Source organism: Erythrolamprus reginae, chromosome 3 (assembly GCF_031021105.1).
Source record: "Erythrolamprus reginae isolate rEryReg1 chromosome 3, rEryReg1.hap1, whole genome shotgun sequence".
Taxonomy (NCBI): domain Eukaryota; kingdom Metazoa; phylum Chordata; class Lepidosauria; order Squamata; family Dipsadidae; genus Erythrolamprus; species Erythrolamprus reginae.
This window is the reverse complement of record NC_091952.1, coordinates 125,059,595-125,078,080: the sequence shown is the minus strand read 5'-3', so window position 1 is coordinate 125,078,080 and position 18,486 is coordinate 125,059,595. Positions and strand designations below refer to the sequence as shown.

At 40.5% G+C, this 18,486-nt stretch overlaps 1 protein-coding gene across 2 annotated transcripts in view; it reads left to right on the top strand.

Annotated features, from left to right (window-relative positions):
- The window catches only part of BTBD8 (BTB domain containing 8), a 57,420-nt gene that overhangs the window by 19,030 nt on the left and 19,904 nt on the right, over positions 1–18,486 (top strand). For both annotated transcript variants that reach the window (XM_070746558.1, XM_070746559.1), the window contains exons 4-10: positions 2,438–2,540; positions 5,770–5,859; positions 10,877–10,957; positions 12,594–12,690; positions 14,864–14,952; positions 15,162–15,264; positions 17,680–17,862. In XM_070746558.1, coding sequence (XP_070602659.1) covers positions 2,438–2,540; positions 5,770–5,859; positions 10,877–10,957; positions 12,594–12,690; positions 14,864–14,952; positions 15,162–15,264; positions 17,680–17,862 — 746 coding nt within the window. The remainder of the gene's footprint in view (positions 1–2,437; positions 2,541–5,769; positions 5,860–10,876; positions 10,958–12,593; positions 12,691–14,863; positions 14,953–15,161; positions 15,265–17,679; positions 17,863–18,486) is intronic.

Genomic DNA, 18,486 nt, shown 5'->3' with positions numbered 1-18,486 from the left:
TGGCCGAGCAGTCTACTATACGCCTTCCCTCCGGTCAGTCTAATACACAAGGTGGTGGCCAAGCTTATCTCGGAAGGAGCGAACATACTCTTAGTAGCTCCACTCTGGCCCAGACGCCCATGGTTTGCCGACCTGATGGACCTATCACTGTCTCCCCCATGGAGAATTCCGTGTCACCAACTGGTACTGTCGCAGGGTTCAATAATTCACCCGGACCCACAGTGGTGGAAGCTTGCCGTGTGGCAATTGAGGGGAACCGCTTGAGGGAGAAGCAGGTTCCAGAGAGCGTCATCCACACCATGCAGGCGGCACGACGTCCATCAACCACTCGCATCTACCAGGCGACCTGGGCAGCGTACTGCACCTTCTGTAGAGCACAGGGGGTTTTGCCCTCGGCCTCTTCAGTGCTTACTCTTTTGGAATTTCTGCAGAAGGGCCTTGAGAAAGGGTTAACGCCTAACACCCTTTGCAGGCAGGTAGCTGCCATCGCAACCGTTCTCCGGCCAGACCCACCCTGCCCGATCTCTCACCATCCTTGGGTTAAGGATTTCCTGTGGGGGGCAGCAAATTTGTCACCACTAGTAATTCACCACTTTCCGTCCTGGGACTTACCCCTGGTTCTACAGGCCCTTACGGGGGCCCCCTTTGAACCATTAAGGGAGGTTTCCCTTCGTATACTTTCCATTAAGGTGGCCTTTTCTGGTGGCCATAACCTCTGCCCGCAGAGTCTCGGAACTAGCGGCCCTCTCAGTGCGTTCAGACCTATGCGTTTTCCACCCCGACAGAGTGACCCTCCGTTTGGATCCTAGTTTCCTGCCTAAAATAAACACTAGATTTCATAGGTCTCAGGACATAGTATTGCCAGACTTTTGCACCCACGGCTCCCATCCATCGGAGCTTCATTGGCACAAAGTGGATTTCAGGAGGGCGGTGAAGATTTACGTTCACCGCACAAGCTTGTTCAGGACATCGGAAGCTTTCTTTGTTTCATTCCTTCCCACGTCAATGGGGAGGAAAGTATCGGCCAAAACAATTAGCAGGTGGATTCGTTCCTGTATCATTGAGGCGTGTAAGGCAAAGGCAACTCCCTTACCGGATAGGATTACGGCCCACTCTACCAGGAGTGCAGCCACCTCAGCGGCTTGGACCACACAGGCACCAATTGAGGACATCTGTAGGGCAGCGACCTGGGCTGCTCCCACAACCTTTATCAGACATTATCGTTTGGACTCCTTTGCTTCTGCACAGGCTGCCTTTGGGAGGAGAGTCTTGCAAAGAGTTTGTGTTCCAGTACCCCTGGGCCAGCCTAACTCTCCTTAAGGTGTTGCTTGGGTATATCCCACCTTGGACTCTCTGAGCAGTGCAGTGGAGAAGAACCGTTGAACTTACCTGAACGGTCTTCTCGCTGCACTGCGAAGAGAGTCCAAACCCGCCCGGCTTTTGGCCCAGGTGCACAGTTCAGTTGAAGTTCTATAGTTTAAGTTTGTTGAATAAATCTATCTTATTTTCACTATTCCTTCGTTTTTTATTGACTGACCTAAGGAGGGCAGTGGTGGGCGGGACTTAACATTTATGCTAATTTGTAACTCAGTCCCTGGCAATGAGGCTGAATAATAACCCACCTTGGACTCTCTTCGCAGTGCAGCGAGAAGACCGTTCAGGTAAGTTCAACGGTTCTTCCATCAATTTCTTCAATTTATTTTCATTGTACATATTCATCCTTACCTCCATAATTTCAAAGTGAATGTGGTCCACCATGTACCGATACCAATTCTGTATCATCCACTTTGCTTTTCTAAATAATTAGGAATTTCATGGTGAGGATAGCTTCTTTCTCTCCAAAGAGAGAAAATTTGCAGTATAGATAAAGCAGATATTTATCCCTTGTCTCATAAATAGCAGGAACAAATGTTGCAAGAAAAGTCACAAAATGGGGCAACTCCCTGTTGGTAAAAAAGAAAAAAGAAAGATAGGAATTTCCAATTGTTGCAAAGTAAAATATTTTATACTGTACCACCATTGTAAATCTTTACCCAAAATGGTCCTCTCAATTGTTTTGTACTGTGAACCCCAGGATTGTGATATGTCTTTTTCTGTACTTGCTTGTAATAATGAGAACTTTAGTTTAATCTATTTTAAGGGTGACATGTTTATAAAGATTGCCACGGAAACTAAAAGATGAAGGATTTTATTTATATTGGTTATAAGCTACAAAACTGCATGATTCATAGTCTTATCAGTATTCTTGGCTAGTTTGAGTTTCGTAATACTTTATGTATAGCAGGAACACTGCTAAGTTATGGCTCCCACGTATACAAAATGTAAGCATTTGTAATGTATATTTCATCAGTAGAATTAATGTTTCAATTTCAATACAAGTAAAAATATGTTAGGAAGAGTTTTTTCCCCTCTTTCTGTCTGCTTGATTCCAAAACAGAAATTGCATCTGGCTTAGGAAAAGACCTGTTGGTGCTCTACCAGAATTCTTGGTTTTCAGATATTAATATTTGGATCGATGGAAAACCCTTTGAAGTGCACAGGTACTGTCTTTAAAGACTGTAGTGACTTTTATGTGTAAAGGAGGGAGAAGGAGAGATTAGACACGGAAACATTTTATGCGACTGTACTAAAAAGTTACTGCATCTGTGTAAAGATGAAAAACATTGGGGTGTCTTCTAGTTCTAATATGGATAGTGTTATGGGTAATGTTATGCTTTCAGCATCTATCTAATATTGTTTCTTCTACATATTTTGGTCATGAATGCTTATACAGTCTTTAAGAGTGGTGCAGTGGCCCTAGAGGTGGAGCTCTCGCCTCAGAATCAGGAGGCTGTGAGTTCGATCCTAGGTAGTGGCAGATATTTCTCTCTGGGCAAACTGAAAAAACCCTCCGCATTGGCGACAGGAAGGGCAACCAGCCAGTAAACACTCAGCTCCATTCTATTGCCCAGACTCCACCCCGCAAGGGATTATGGGGTCATTAAAAGAGGAGGGTGCTTGTACAGCCTTTCTAAAGATGGACAAAGTAAAATCGGTTATTGATCCACCAACAATGTAAAATGTCTTGCTTAAAGAGGAAGACAGCTTTGAAGGATAGTAGCTTGAGCCAGGAACTCTTCAGAGCTTTCAAGACACAAAATGTAGAACGTATCATCACTAATGCATAAGAAAAAATAAGAAACTACACAGATACATCCAACATCTTTTTCTGGATTACTATTGTTGTACTATTGCAGCTCATGGCATAAATAAGAGAAAGGAAAGAAAGCCAAAGTTGTTTAAAAGAGAATGTATCAAAATGTTTCGTTGTAGATGTTGGATGTTTAAAACTATAGAGAAATATTCACCGGTTTTGCTCATTCCAATAACCTTGAGAACTTTGGCTTACGGTTAAGAAGTTAGCATGTTGTTCACTCAGTAGCATCCTATTGCAAGCTAAAATTGAATACCACCATTTTTTTACTTGCTAAGAATAAAGCCAAGAAATTCTCTATTGAGTCATAATGACAGGAAGAAAAGAAAGAATAATTAAACTAATGCAAATCTGCCAGTAAACTTACAATAGAGTAAGAATAGAATAGAATAGGTTTTTATTCACCAAATATCATTAGACACACCAGGAATTTGCCTCCAGTTCAGAACAACTAAGTGATGAGTGATAGATCATAAGTTATGCATACACCAATTATCATAAGATTCAAACAACAGTAAACTAGAGTTTGTGAAGTTTTTGATTTATCATAATATAGTGGTACCTCTACTTACGAACTTAATTTGTTCCGTGACCAGGTTCTTAAGTAGAAAAGTTTGTAAGAAGAAGCAATTTTTCCCATAGGAATCAATGTAAAAGCAAATAATGTGTGCGATTGAGGAAACCACAGGGAGGGTGGAGGCCCTGTTTCCTCCCAGGAGATTCCTAGAGAGGCTTCTCCCGGCCTTTTCCGGTTACAGTTTCGGAGGCTCAGGTTTGTAAGTAGAAGAAGCAAAAAAATCTTGAACACCTGGTTCATATCTAGAAAAGTTTGTAAGTAGAGGCGTTTGCAGGTAGAGATACCACTGTATATGAACCCTTTGAATTCTAATTGGCAGACACTGCTCATGAAAGCAGAGTTGTTATTTTTCTGAGCTGAAATTGAAAACATCTAAATCTTTAAAAATCAGATAGATATTGTTCTGTCTGGGTTCCCCCAGACCTCAACACCAACTGGAAAAAACAGCCAGACACTCTGGTAAAAGCCAAAAGTATTTTATAACTGGAAAAAATAAGCACAGAGGAAAACCTGTTCTTCCCAACAGACAGGATATAATACGGTACAGCAGGGTCCTGATGTCCAGACAATACAGCAAGCTTCTTGCTGGCACCCCCCCCCCCCCCAAGGTTTCAATAGTCAAAGGCACAAACCAGGATTCCAAGACGCCAAAGTTCACAGTCAGGTCCCACGACTCTCAAAGATAAAACTCCACAAGCCAGGAAGGGTGGGTCTGCCTTTTAGCCTTTCCCAAGAGCACCACACCCAAACCCAGCTGTTGCCACTTTAATGCTGAAAGTATTTAGCCAATTGATTCCGTCTCTGAGTAGCTCTTCGTTGTCGCAGATCAATTATGGCTTGTGCACTTTCCTCTAAGGAATCCAGGCTGCTTGCTGGGGAGAGCTCCCCCTGGTGGGACTCTGGCTGTCCTCCCTCTTCTTCAGCCTGGGATTCCTCCTCCTCGTCTGTCTGCCCCTCCTGTTCCTCAGCCTCTCCCTCTGAGCTGGAAACCGACAGAAGGTCAGCCGTTCCCGGAGGGGCCTCAGATGGAACCACAGCAGATATACTGTAGTACAATTTTAATGTTGAATCACTGATTCAAAATGTTTAAGAACTTGGAGTTAAAATTCATTATATGACTCTGGGCAATGAGGTAATGTGGTGGAATAGTTGAGGTTCTTACTGTCTTGAGTGAAAGAGCAAATGAAGCACTAAATTAAGACCTGGCATGCATGAATCCAATCCATTTGGATTTTTAAAAAAATCCTCAAATGAAAGTTTGCAGCCAATGAAAACAGAGCTACATACCTTTTTCAAGAAATCCTTCCATCAACAACACCCCTTCCCAAAATTGTTTTAATAATATGAATCTATAAGAATCTATTTTAAGGCTACAGTATATTCATATCTGAAATAATGTTATTGTAAACTAGGGGGTGTCAAACTTGTGGGCCACGGACAAAGGGGAGGAAGTCACAATACATCATGTGATGACAATATGATACTGTGAGTTTGACACCACTGTTGTAAGCCTACTGTCAAAATAATATATCTTCTCTGGAATAAAACGTGAAAGCATTAGTAACATGTGCCCAAAAGAACTTGACATTTCCCTTCGCAGGTTGTGTGAGTCTGAGACACACACACGCACACACACAAATATACAGTATACTGCTCAAAAAAAATAAAGGGAACACTCAAATAACACATCCTAGTTCTGAATGAATGAAATGTTCTCATTGAATATTTCATTTGCACAACTATTCCATTTGCACAACAGCATGTGAAATTGATTGTCCATCAGTGTTGCTTCCTAAGTGGACAGTTTGATTTCACAGAAATTTGATTTTTTACTTGAAGTTATATTCTGTTTTTTAAGTGTTCCCTTTATTTATTTTTTTGAGCAGTGTACATTAGCATGTCAAGAACATTGAATTTCAATAGTCTGTAGATATATTTTTTTTTAAAGAAATGTTTTTAATTGAATAACATAGTTTGTATTTCATTCTCTTTCACACAGGGCTATTCTTTGTGCCAGATCCAGTTACTTTTCTGCTATGCTAAATGGGAGCTGGGCAGAAAGCTCTCAAGAGCACATCACTCTTCAAGGGTAAGATGACTTGTTCACAAATCATGTGGAAAAAAAGCAATTTAAAACCACTGCAAATTTGAAGAAGTCAAGCTACCTGTAAAAGAATGCATATTAAGTCTGCCTGATATAGTATTGATGAATACATTTGCGCATGAGTTCTGAGTAAGAATTATCCGTGAAATTCAGTCAGCATCTGTTTTGCAGAACTGGTGTCTAAAAAAAGTAAAAATAGCATGCTGTGCTAGATTGCAGTCTGCTTGGCATTTAATTTCTTTTCATTGTTCTTTGTTCCAGGGGCAGATGCAACAATATTTGTCTATTAATGAATATAAAGGCTTTTCTGGTTTCAATTTTGGTGGTTTGCGTAACCATCGTGGTTGAATAAACCACAGCTGACTAGTTTCACACACTGAATCGTACCGTGTGATGGCTTCAAGCACGGGTGTCAAACGCAATTGTGTCACATGATGTATCATGACTTTTTTGCCTTTGCAGAGCTGGGGTGGGTGTGACATGCACGTGATACATGGGCCGCCAGTTTGACACCCCTGGCTTAGAGCAGTGAACATAGCAAGTTTTGCAGAACTGTATGGGGTCGTGTGAAGAATGGTTAGATGATGGATTAGGAATGGGGAATCAGAGTTGCTTTTAGAATATTACGCCTATGTAAAATTGCCATCCTACATACGTTTTTAATCCAAGAAACTCCATTTGAATAATTATCGATCTGTGGCCTGTTAGGAACCAGGCCGCGCAGCTGGAGGTGAGCAGCGAGTGTGCGATCCACGTTTTATCCGTATTTGCAGCTATTCCCCAGCGCTAGAATCACTGCCTCAACTTTACCTCACACCTTTTATTTATTTATTTATTTATTTATTTTTCATTCATTCATTCATTCATTCATTTATTAGATTTGTATGCCGCCCCTCTCTGAAGACTCGGGGCGGCTAACAACAATATAAAAAGACAATGTAAACAAATCTAATATTAAAAATAATCTTAAAAACCCCAATTTAAAGAACCACTCATACATACAAGCATACCATGTATAAATTCTATAAGCCTAGGGGGAAGGGAAATTTCAATTCCCCCATGCCTGACAACAGAGGTGGGTTTTAAGGAGCTTGCGAAAGGCAAGGAGGGGGGGGCAACTCTGATAACTGGGGGGAGCTGGTTCCAGCGGGTCGGGGCCGCCACAGGGAAGGCTCTTCTCCTGGGTCCCGCCAAACGACATTGCTTAGTCGACGGGACCCTGAGAAGGCCAAATCTGTGGGACCTAACCAGTCGCTGGGATTCGTGCGGCAGAAGGCGGTCCCGGAGATATTCTGGTCCGATGCCATGAAGGGCTTTATAGGTCATAACCAACACTTTGAATTGTGACCGGAAATTGATCAGCAACTAATGCAGACTGCGGAGTGTTGGTGTAACATGGGCATACCTAGGGAAGCCCATGATTGCTCTGGCAGCTGCATTCTGCATGATCTGAAGTTTCTGAACACTTTTCAAAGATAGCCCCATGTAGAGAGCATTACAGTAGTCGAACCTCAAGGTGATGAGGGCATGAGTGACTGTGAGCAGTGAGTCCGGTCCAGATAGGGCCGCAACTGGTGCACCAGGCGAACCTGGGCAAACGCCCCCCTCGCCACAGCTGAAAGATGTTTCTCTAATGTGAGCTGTGGATCGAGGAGGACGCCCAAGTTGCGGACCCTCTCTGAGGGGGTCAATAATTCCCCTGCTTCGTTGTCTGGACATGGGGTGGAGATGTATAACTGGGTACCATCCGCATACTGATGATACCTCACCCCGTGCCCCTGGATCTCACCCAGCAGTTTCATCAGGCATTAAATTCTTATAAAAGCGAGAACCCTTCTCTAAACTTGCACATGTGAGGAATCTAGGTTGTACCCTCCCCTGCAGCCTGTGGAAAAAATATCTTCCATGAAACTGGTCCTTGGTGTCACAAAAACTGGTCCTTGGCCACTGTGGTGAGGGATTTATTGGATGTAACTCTGAAGATATCAAAAGTTTGCCTATGCTGTTGCTATGGTAGAAATGGCTGCTTTCGTGTCCACCTGCTCGTTGCAAATTTTTGTGTAATTTTGATAAACACTTGAGAGCAGAGTACACAGGGCTCATCCCAAAACTAATGAAAATGATATTTAACAGACCAGCTGTCATGGCAGCCGTGCTGCTTTTTTTTGGGCTGTTTTCATTGCTATCTTCTGTTTCCAATATAGGCAGACAACTTGTTGATTTTGCTATTTAAGTAAAAATAAAGATTCCCCCCCCCCCCCCCTTTGCCTGGAAACTCAGATTTACTGTTTGAAATGGCCATGTGTTACCGGCATCATAGTTTTTATTATTAGGGAAGCTGTACCTTTAAAAAGCAGGAACAATTTGCAGAATCCCAACTGAATCTTGAATAGAGGGGAAGTAGGAGAATTTAGAAGAGGTTCTTCTAAAAGGATGCAGAGCGATTTGTGAATAGCCATGGCGGAAGTATGCTGCCGCCCCCCCCCCCCCCTGAAAAAAAGCTTTCCTGAAGGAGGAATGATCAAAATGGAGTAAATTTTGCAGCAATTTAAACAAGAGCCATGAATTAATATCTGGTTCAGACCTCATGTTATAATGTCTGGAGGACAGAAGGAAAAGGGGGGACATGATCGAAACATTTAAATATATTAAAGGGTTAAATAAGGTCCAGGAGGGAAGTGTTTTTAATAGGAAAGTGAACACAAGAACAAGGGGACACAATCTGAAGTTAGTTGGGGGAAAGATCAAAAGCAACATGAGAAAATATTATTTTACTGAAAGAGTAGTAGATGCTTGGAACAAACTTCCAGCAGATGTGGTAGATAAATCCACAGTAACTGAATTTAAACATGCCTGGGATAAACATATATCCATCCTAAGATAAAATACAGAAAATAGTATAAGGGCAGACTAGATGGACCATGAGGTCTTTTTCTGCCGTCAGACTTCTATGTTTCTATGTTTCTATGTTTCTATGTGCTGTAATGCAATCTACTTTGCTGAATGAGCCATACCCAACTGGTTTTATACTACACAAACAATTTACAAATTACACTAGGGGGAGTCATACCGTACCATAAATCAGAATCAATTCAGATTAGTATGATTTATGAGCCCACTTGTCTTCCATTGAAGACAGTGGTGAAATGCAATGAAATCACAGAATCATTACATGGAAGGGGAAGGGGCCATGCATAACCTGAAACTCATTGAAGATTTTTCATAGACCAAAACATGGTATGTTATCATTCACCGGTTTCAGCTGATTGTGTTCTCCACGAACTCCTGGAGAAATCTTCACAAGACATTTTACATATAGAGTGATACCTCGTCTTACGAAGCCCTGTTCATACAAACTTTTCATAATACAAACCTGGTGCTTAAGATTGCCTCTTCTTCTCCCTTCATTTTTGCCGGCGCTGCTTTGAATCCCAGCAAGGGGAGCCTCATGGGAATCCCAGCGCTTTGGCTGGCAACGGAAGTCCGGAGGCGGGGATTCCCAGCGGCACAAGTCAAAAGGGGTGACTTTTGGGATGGGGTTGCACGCATTATTTACTTTTACATTGATTCCTATGGGAAAAAGTGCTTTGTCTTATACACTTTTCATTTTACGAACCTGGTCACGGAACAAATTAAGTTCGTAAGATGAGGTATCACTGTATAGGAAACAGAAAATCTTGTAAAAGATTTTGTTCCAAATACTTCAAAAGGAGTGCAAATCTTTTATGTTCAAGAGATAACCGCTGAACCGCATGAGCATAAAAATTCTGATAGCACTTCCTTAACTCTTTTGAAGCCCATCTACCTCATTCAGAAGATATCAGAATTCTAGTGGAGGGATAGTGTTGTTGTTGTTGTTGTTTTTTGTTGTTATTATTATTATTATTATTATTTATTACATTTGTATGCCGCCCCTCTCTGCAGTCTCAGGGCGGCTCACAGCAATAATAAAGACAATATACAGTAACAAACCTAATATTTAAAAATATCTAAGAACCCCTTATTTAAAAGCAAAACATACACACAAACATACCATGCATAAACTGTATAGGCCCGGGGGAGATGTCTCAATCCCCCCATGCCTGACGACAGAGGTGGGTTTTAAGAAGTTTACGAAAGGCAAGGAGGGTGGGGGCAATCCTAATCTCTGGGGGGAGTTGGTTCCAGAGGGTCGGGGCCGCCACAGAGAAGGCTCTTCCCCTGGGTCCCGCCAGATGACATTGTTTAGTCGACGGGACCCGGAGAAGGCCAACTCTGTGGGACCTAATTGGTCGCTGGGATTCGTGCGGCAGAAGGCGGTCCTGGAGTGTTGGATAGGAGAGTCCATGCAATGACAGAACTTAGCCGTGGCTTGACTTTTAAACAGGAACTTTATTTGTGGCGTTCAGCACCACACTCCAGCTCAGCAAAAAAAAAAGTCAGTGACAAGGTTTCTGACAGCTCATTTTATTTTTTTTATTTATTTATTGCATTTATATGCCACTCACTCCAAAACGGACTCTGAGGGCTATAGTGGAACTGCCGGATAGCCAACCAATCAGAATGCTTTAACTTCCCGCTCAAAGGCCTTTTGTGCTTAGCCAATCAGGCTTCAGCATCAGCCTTCATGGCCGGTTGTGAATCAAGGATTTTACATTTCTGGCGGGATCATAAGTCGAGGACTCAACAGAGAGTGTTAAGTTTTTCAAAACAGATATTTTGGCCATTTGAGAGACAATCTTACTTTAAATTTTAATCGTGGGGTTCTATCCTGAAGTAGATTTGCATCATAAAAAACAAAAAAAATAATCCAGTGAAGAAGGCTGAGGAAGAATGGCTTGAAATCACTGAGTGGTACCTGATCTCCCCTACCCCTTTAATCCTAAACACCAGACTGGTTCTCGCATAATATGATTAGGTTGCTAGCTTTTGATGAGTTAAATAGAACGTACAAAATGTGAAGACTGTATTATAGTCTTCAGATTCTCATTTGTGTAACTATTTTTTTCTTTTGGTTTTGTAGCATACATCATGCAGAAATGACTGTCATTCTGCATTTTATCTATGGAGCAGTTCTGGAGTTTCCTAAAAATGTAAATGCTGGGTATGTGTCAAGTCCTGTTGTTTTTAATAATATTCCACGCTTATTTCCTAACTCTTAACAAACTGTATTTAAATAGAAGTAGCATCGTAAAAACCAGAAATGAAGTTATAATAATGTTAGACATGATTAATCTTGAAATGTAATCTGTATTTTAGCACAAGAATAATAGTATTGGTTTTTTTGAGATAATTATTCTTAGTATTCATATGCTAATTAGGTGTATGACACGATAGAAAATGCTTGCTGAAATGTTTCAATTTATTGCAGCAATTTGCTGAATGTGTTCACATACTGCAGTAAGTTATACAGTGGTACCTCAGTTCTCGAATGCTTTGGTTCTCATACATTTCGGATACGGAACAAAATTTTCAGCAAAAATTTGCTTCGGTATCTGAACAAAAATTTGGATACCAAACAGCCACAGAAAATTTTGTTTATTATCCGAAATGCTACAAGATCTGAGGGGACGGGGTGAGACGGAATGGGAGTGGGAATCCGACACGCCCATCCTGGCCGCCCACTTAAAAGCCTCCCAGTCCCTAGTCTAAGCGCTCCAAGCTGTAGGAAGGGTGGGGGCGGCTGCAATGCCGGCAGCTTCGGGGGGCTCCTTTCCTCAGTGGTTCATCTTGTTATTTGTAGGCAGCTGCACCAACTTTCTCCTTCCCGGCGGCGGCGGCTTTCCATCGAGCAGCAGCAGCAGCGCCGGGAACGTCAGCGGCTTCCCTTCCTCATGTGACGTTCCCGGCACTGCTGCTGCTCGATGGAAAGCCACCGCTGCCGGGAAGGAGAAAGTTGGTGCAGTTGCCTACAAGTAACAAGACAAACCACTGAGGAAAGGAGCCCCCCGAAACTGCCGGTATTGCAGCCGCCCCCACCCTTCCTACAGCTTGGAGCGGAAGGGTGTAGGAAGGGTGGGGGCGGCTGCAATACCGGCAGCAGAAAAGTAACTGGATCTGGCACAAAGAATAGCCCTGTTTGAAAGAGGATGAAATGCAAACTATGTTATTCAATAAAAAACATTTCTTTTTAAAAAAAATTTACAGACTATTGAAATTCAATGGTCTTGACATGCTAATGTACAGTGCTCAAAAAAATAAAGGGAACACTTAAAAAACAGAATATAACTTCAAGTAAAAAATCAAATTTCTGTGAAATCAAACTGTCCACTTAGGAAGCAACACTGATTGACAATCAACAATTGCAGGAAGTATACTCTGATCTTGGAAGCATTAAATTTTCTATTCTAGGATAAGATGAATGTTTCAAGAAAAAAGAAGGTGATCATTTTGTGTTATTCCAACCCAACAGATTAAATAGAAGATTAAGTTGTACAAAATGGCAACATTTGCAAAAAAAGCAACATACAGTTGCTTTTAAGATATCAAGACTTGTCACCTCATGTTTGCAACATGAATTATTAATTTGAATTATTAATTGCTATTGTTGGATTAGAACTTTCCTTAAAAATATTACTTCACCGGGCTTTCGAAAATTAGAATGAATTAAGCTTGCTTAGAAGCATTACCATATTATCTTTGCTTAGATATAAACTATTGTGGAACAATTCCATTATGGGCTTCCAATGACTATGTTATGGTGATTTTATGGTTAATTTCCATTATTGCTTTTACTTTAGATGTATACTAAGCATTGCAGATATGTATGGATTAGACGGTTTAAGAGAAATAGCTATATACATTCTAAAAAGAGACTACTGCAACTTCTTTCAGAAGGTATTTAATTTATTTATGTTGATACTCCTTGAAGAGGTAATTCAACTATTACAAGTTTACTGATGAGAATAAAACAGAAATATTTCATGATTTGAATTAGAATTTAAGCAATATTGAATAAAGAGATGAACAAATGGTCATGACAAGGAATTTTTCATCCAAATGTTGAGTTACGTTACAGTTACAAATGTACATTGTGTAACGTTTTGAGAATGTGGTGTGAAGAAGAGTTAGGGGTGCTGCCAGGCGAAATGGTACATGGATGGTTGGTACAGTGAGAGCAAAAGAGAAGGATTTAGGGGTAGTGATTTCTGACAGTCTCAAAATGGGTGAGCAGTGTGGTCGGGTAGTAGGAAAAGCAAGTAGGATGCTTGGCTGCATAGCTAGAGGTATAACAAGCAGGAAGAGGGAGATTGTGATCCCCTTATATAGAGCGCTGGTGAGACCACATTTGGAGTACTGTGTTCAGTTCTGGAGACCTCACCTACAAAAAGATATTGACAAAATTGAACGGGTTCAAAGACGGGCTACAAGAATGGTGGAAGGTCTTAAGCATAAAACATATCAGGAAAGACTTAATGAACTTAATCTGTATAGTCTGGAAGACAGAAGGGAAAGGGGGGACATGATTGAAACATTTAAATATGTTAAAGGGTTAAATAAGGTTCAGGAGGGAAGTGTTTTTAATAGGAAAGTGAACACAAGAACAAGGGGACACAATCTGAAGTTAGATGGGGGAAAGACCAATACCGACGTGAGAAAATATTATTTCACTGAAAGAGTAGTAGGTCCTTGGAACAAACTTCCAGCAGACGTGGTTGGTAAATCCACAGTAACTGAATTTAAACATGCCTGGGATAAACATATATCCATTGTAAGATGAAATACAGGAAATAGTATAAGGGCAGACTAGATGGACCATGAGGTCTTTTTCTGCCGTCAGTCTTCTATGTTTCTATGGTAGGAGCTAGGGGTGGGAGTTTGCAAGCGACTTAACTGGAACAACTTGCGATCCTTCCGGCTGGCTTCCCCATTGATTTTGCTTGTGGGAAGTTGCAAATGAGTTGTAGGAAGCTACAGCATCATAATTACAAGCTGGGTGCAAGTCAGATGACAATCATATAGCCACAGGTCTGCTAGGACAGCTAGGATTTTAAAGAACAGTCGTAAGTGTTTAATTTGAAGTGGTTGTGAAACCATGACTATATCTGTGCTGCATTAGAATCCTCTACAATATATGGAGGTTTTGTGAGAGATGCCTTGCAGTGAATAGTTAAATACATTTATGTGGAAAGGTTTCCACAGAAATGGAAAATGTGATAATTGCTTTGGATGAAGCTGCAGAAAGAATTGTGTAATTTTGACTCCATTGGACTCTAGATATGAATGGTACTTGAGAAACAGCTTGATGTAGTAGTCAAGGAGATTATTGTTATTGTTGTTGTTGTTGTTGTTGTTGTTATTATTATTATTATTATTATTATTATTATTATTATTATTATTAATTAGATTTGTATGCCGCCCCTCTCCCTAGACTCGGGGTGGCTCACAACAGTGATAAAAACAATATATGGTAACAAATCTAATAACTAAAATCTAAAATAACAGTTTTACATTACAAAGTCTAAAAAGCAAAAAACAAAAAAACCCAGTAGATAAAATACATACACACAGTCATATCATGCACAAAGTTACATAGGCAAGGGGGGATGTCTCAGTTCCCCCAAGCCTGACGACAGAGGTGGGTTTTAAGGAGTTTACGAAAGGCAAGGAGGGTGGGGGCAGTCCTAATCTCTGGGGGGGGAGTTGATTCCAGAGGGTCGGAGCCGCCACAGAGAAGGCTCTTCCCCTGGGTCCCGCCAGATGACCTTGAAACCAGGAGTTTGTGGGTTCTAGTCCCACCTTAGCCATGAAAGTTGGGTGGGTGACCTTTGGGTTAGTTACTCAGCCCAACCAACCTCACATACCGGTAGTTGTTGTTGTGGCAAAACAGGGAAGCAGAGGGATTAAGCATGTTCACCTCCTTGAGTTACCTTTAAAGTAATAAAGATGGGATAGAAATCTAACAAATGAATACTTTTGGCAACAATGAATTTTCTATTGGAAATGTTACTTCGTGAATTATTGAAAATATTAAACAATAATAATTTCTCTTATATTCTAACAATTGTAGCCTGTGCCCGGGAAGCATCAACCTGTTTTAGAGTGTATGGCTATAGCCCATTCAACAAGGGCAGAGCACCTTTATGATTCATGCATGAAGTAAGTGGATAAAATATTTGACGGATTTCTATTTTCACAGCTTAATCTTAAACCCACCTTAACAGGATAGGGTTACAATTTTTGAAAGCTATTTATATTTGGATGCAATATGTAAACACACCTTGCTATCAATTGCTTATGCTAACAGAGATCGGTTTCTTATTCAATCTGTTTGATGAATTATTTAAATAAGACATTTCCTTTAACAGGTGGCTGATACAAAATTTTGCAAGGTGTTGGTCAGAAAAAAACTTTTCTAATCTATCTTCTGATCTTCAAAATACTTGCCTTACTACACTGATTGATTCTTTGGTAAGTTTGTGTCGGTTTTGAGTAATTCTTATTAAGTCACATTATTATTTTGTTTCTTGGGAAACTGAACTGAATCTGTATAATTTAATTTATTTTGATTATATACATTTCCTTTCTACTTCAAACTGAAATAGACTATTATCTCGAAAATGAAATATAATGAATAAATAAGTATCGTTCACTATTTCAAATTTTATAGTTCTGTTGCATCTGCTGAAAGGCATTGGAGAAACTGGTTCCCACCACCACCACCATGGGTACACTTGCTTCTTGAACCTTTCAGGTTCAATAAACTTCAGTTGAATGTAGAGTGGTCCATATCTGTAAATGAAATTTATCTTAATCCCTCCATCCATTGATTATTATTATTATTATTATTATTATTATTATTATTATTATTATTATTAATTAGATTTGTATGCCGCCCCTCTCCGTACACTCGGGGCGGCTTACAGCAATGATAAAAACAATATATAATGACAAATCTAATAGTTAGAATCTAAAATAACAATAATACATTTAAAAAGTCTAAAAAAACAAGAAACCCCAATATATAAAAACATACATACAGTCATATCATACACAAAAAACTACGTAGGCAGGGGGAGATGTTTCAGTTCCCCCACGCTTGACGACAGAGGTGGGTTTTAAGGAGTTTACAAAAGGCAAGGAGGGTGGGGGCAGTTCTAATCTCTGGAGGGAGCTGATTCCAGAGGGTCGGAGCCGCCACAGAGAAGGCTCTTCCCCTGGGTCCCGCCAAACGACATTGTTTAGTTGACGGGACCCGGAGGAGACCAACTCTGTGGGACCTAACCGGCTGCTGGGATTCATGCGGCAGAAGGCGGTCTCGTAGATACCCTGGTCCGGTAGGTATTGTTTCACATATAATTATAGTTTGAGCGCAACATTTCTGTTACTAGGCGAGACAGTTACAACCTGTCTTGCCACAGTTGTTAAGTTAATCACTGCAGTTGTTAAGTTAGTAACCTAATTGTTAAGTAACTCTGGCTTCCACGTTGACGTTGCTTCTCAGAGGGTTGCAAAAGGCAATCACATGATCCCGGGACACTGCAACCATCATGAATAAAGAGCAGTAGCCAAGCATTCCAAATTTTGATTATTGGAACCATGGGATGCTGCAACAGTCGTAAGTCTAAAAAATGGCCATTGGTCATTTTTCCCCCAGGGCTGTTTGTGATTGTAAACAATCACTAAAGAAATGGTTGGAAATTGAGACTAAAGTGTGGTGACTGAAGATATTTTGGTTATTTCTACATCCTAATGTGCGATGATGCAACATGTCAAAGAGGCTGCCAATAATGCAATTGGTTCTAGAAAAAGAAAGAAAGCCTAGTTAGATTCAGTTTGGTATAGTAGTTAAGGCACCAGGCTAGAAAGCTGGAGACAGTGAGTTCTAGCCCCACCTTAACCATGAAAGCCAGCTGGATGACTTTGAACTGGTCCATCTTTTTCAGCCCAATTCAACTCGCAGAGGAGTTGTTGTAGGAAAATATGAGAAGGAAGGTCTTGGATATCTTTGCCGCCTTTAGTTACTTGTTAAAACAATAAAGGTGGGATATAAATAAAATAAATAATAAAAATCTGGTTTACGCTAATACAAACCACTCCACTCCTTCCTTCCTTTCCAGATCATCCTTGTTTCAAAAAGTCTATACACTAATTTATATTTTATTTTGTTCTTTAAATGTTCCACCTCTCCATCCATTTTTTCAGTCTTCTCTTTCTTCTCAACTTGTCCATTCTTCTTTATTTGTTTCCAATTTATCCGCATTCATTTAGTCTAAAGTAGATATAATCAAAGCATCCCAACCCACATTTTTCTACCGACCACTCATTCTTCCTTTCAGTCTGCATTCATCCCATATTCATTTTTACACTTTCTACCGGTATTTCTCTCTCTCTCTTTCCTTTCTTCCTTGTTTTAACATGCACCATTCTTTAGTATATTAGTCTCATTCATACAGATATTTTCCACTTCTATAAACTCAAAATGAGCAGAAACATATTCTTGTGTACTGTGTTTTTTACTTCTTTGGATAAGCATCCCTTAGAAAAATCCACACAGTAACTATTGTCTTATTTTTTTTTCAATCATTCACACTGCTTTCTCTGTCAAACAGAATTATCCTGGATTCGATACACTCATTTCCAGAGTCACAAACCTCATTATACTATTCAAATGTTTTTTGCATATCCTTGACTTCTTGCTGATTGTCAAATCATTTTCTAAGCTTTCCATTTATTCTCACAAACACTTCCACTTCCTATTGGCATGTGTGAATTACATTTACCTATAATTAATGTGAGAAGAATTTGGTAATGCTAAAGGTGTAATATGTACACAAAGAATTGTGTCAAATGTTTGCTCAGAATACATTTGTTTTTTCTTTTAAGAGCCCACAGAATGCAGCCCGTCTTTTGATGGAAGCCAATAGGCTTCTTAATAGTCTTCCACAAGTGAAATGGACTGAAACAGCTCGAAAGTTGGCATTTAGACTGCAGGAAGAGTGTGTGGCATTTATGGTGACGAATTTTCCAGAAATAATACAGAGTGAAAGCTTTTTAGCTCTCTTACAGGTAAAATACACTTAATTTATACGTTAGTAGCATTATAAAGAGTTAGTGGGCTGACTGGGGAATTCTGGGAGTTGAAGACCACAAATCTTAAAGTAGCAAAGGTTGAAATACGTTGCTCTAGAGCAGGAGTAGGCAAAGTTGGCTCTTCTATGACTTAGGGACTTCAGCTCCCAGAATTCCTGAGCTAGCATGATTGGCTCAGGAATTCTGGGAGTTGAAGTCTACATGTCATAGAAGAGCCAACTTTGCCTACTCCTGCTCTAGACCACATGATGGGTTTTATCTTGCTTGTTCATGTTTGACAGGTATACTTTCCCAATTAGGACAAATATATTCCTCATAACGATGCACTAAAAAGAAATATGAACGCATTGTACTGATATAGCTATGTTGGTGAAAATTGTAGTTTTCCAGGTTTTTCTAACTTTCGTAAGACTGTACCATGAGACAATCCCACTTTCCCATTTGTTACGGCACATTGTTTACTGCCAACAAGTTGCCCCGGGAAGCCCGCTAGCTTAAAACATAGCAATTACTCTCCAGAGAAATCTCTAATCTGGTGCCTTCCAGAACTGTGGAACAGCAATTCCCATAATAGCCATAACGGTATCATTGGGGAAGGCT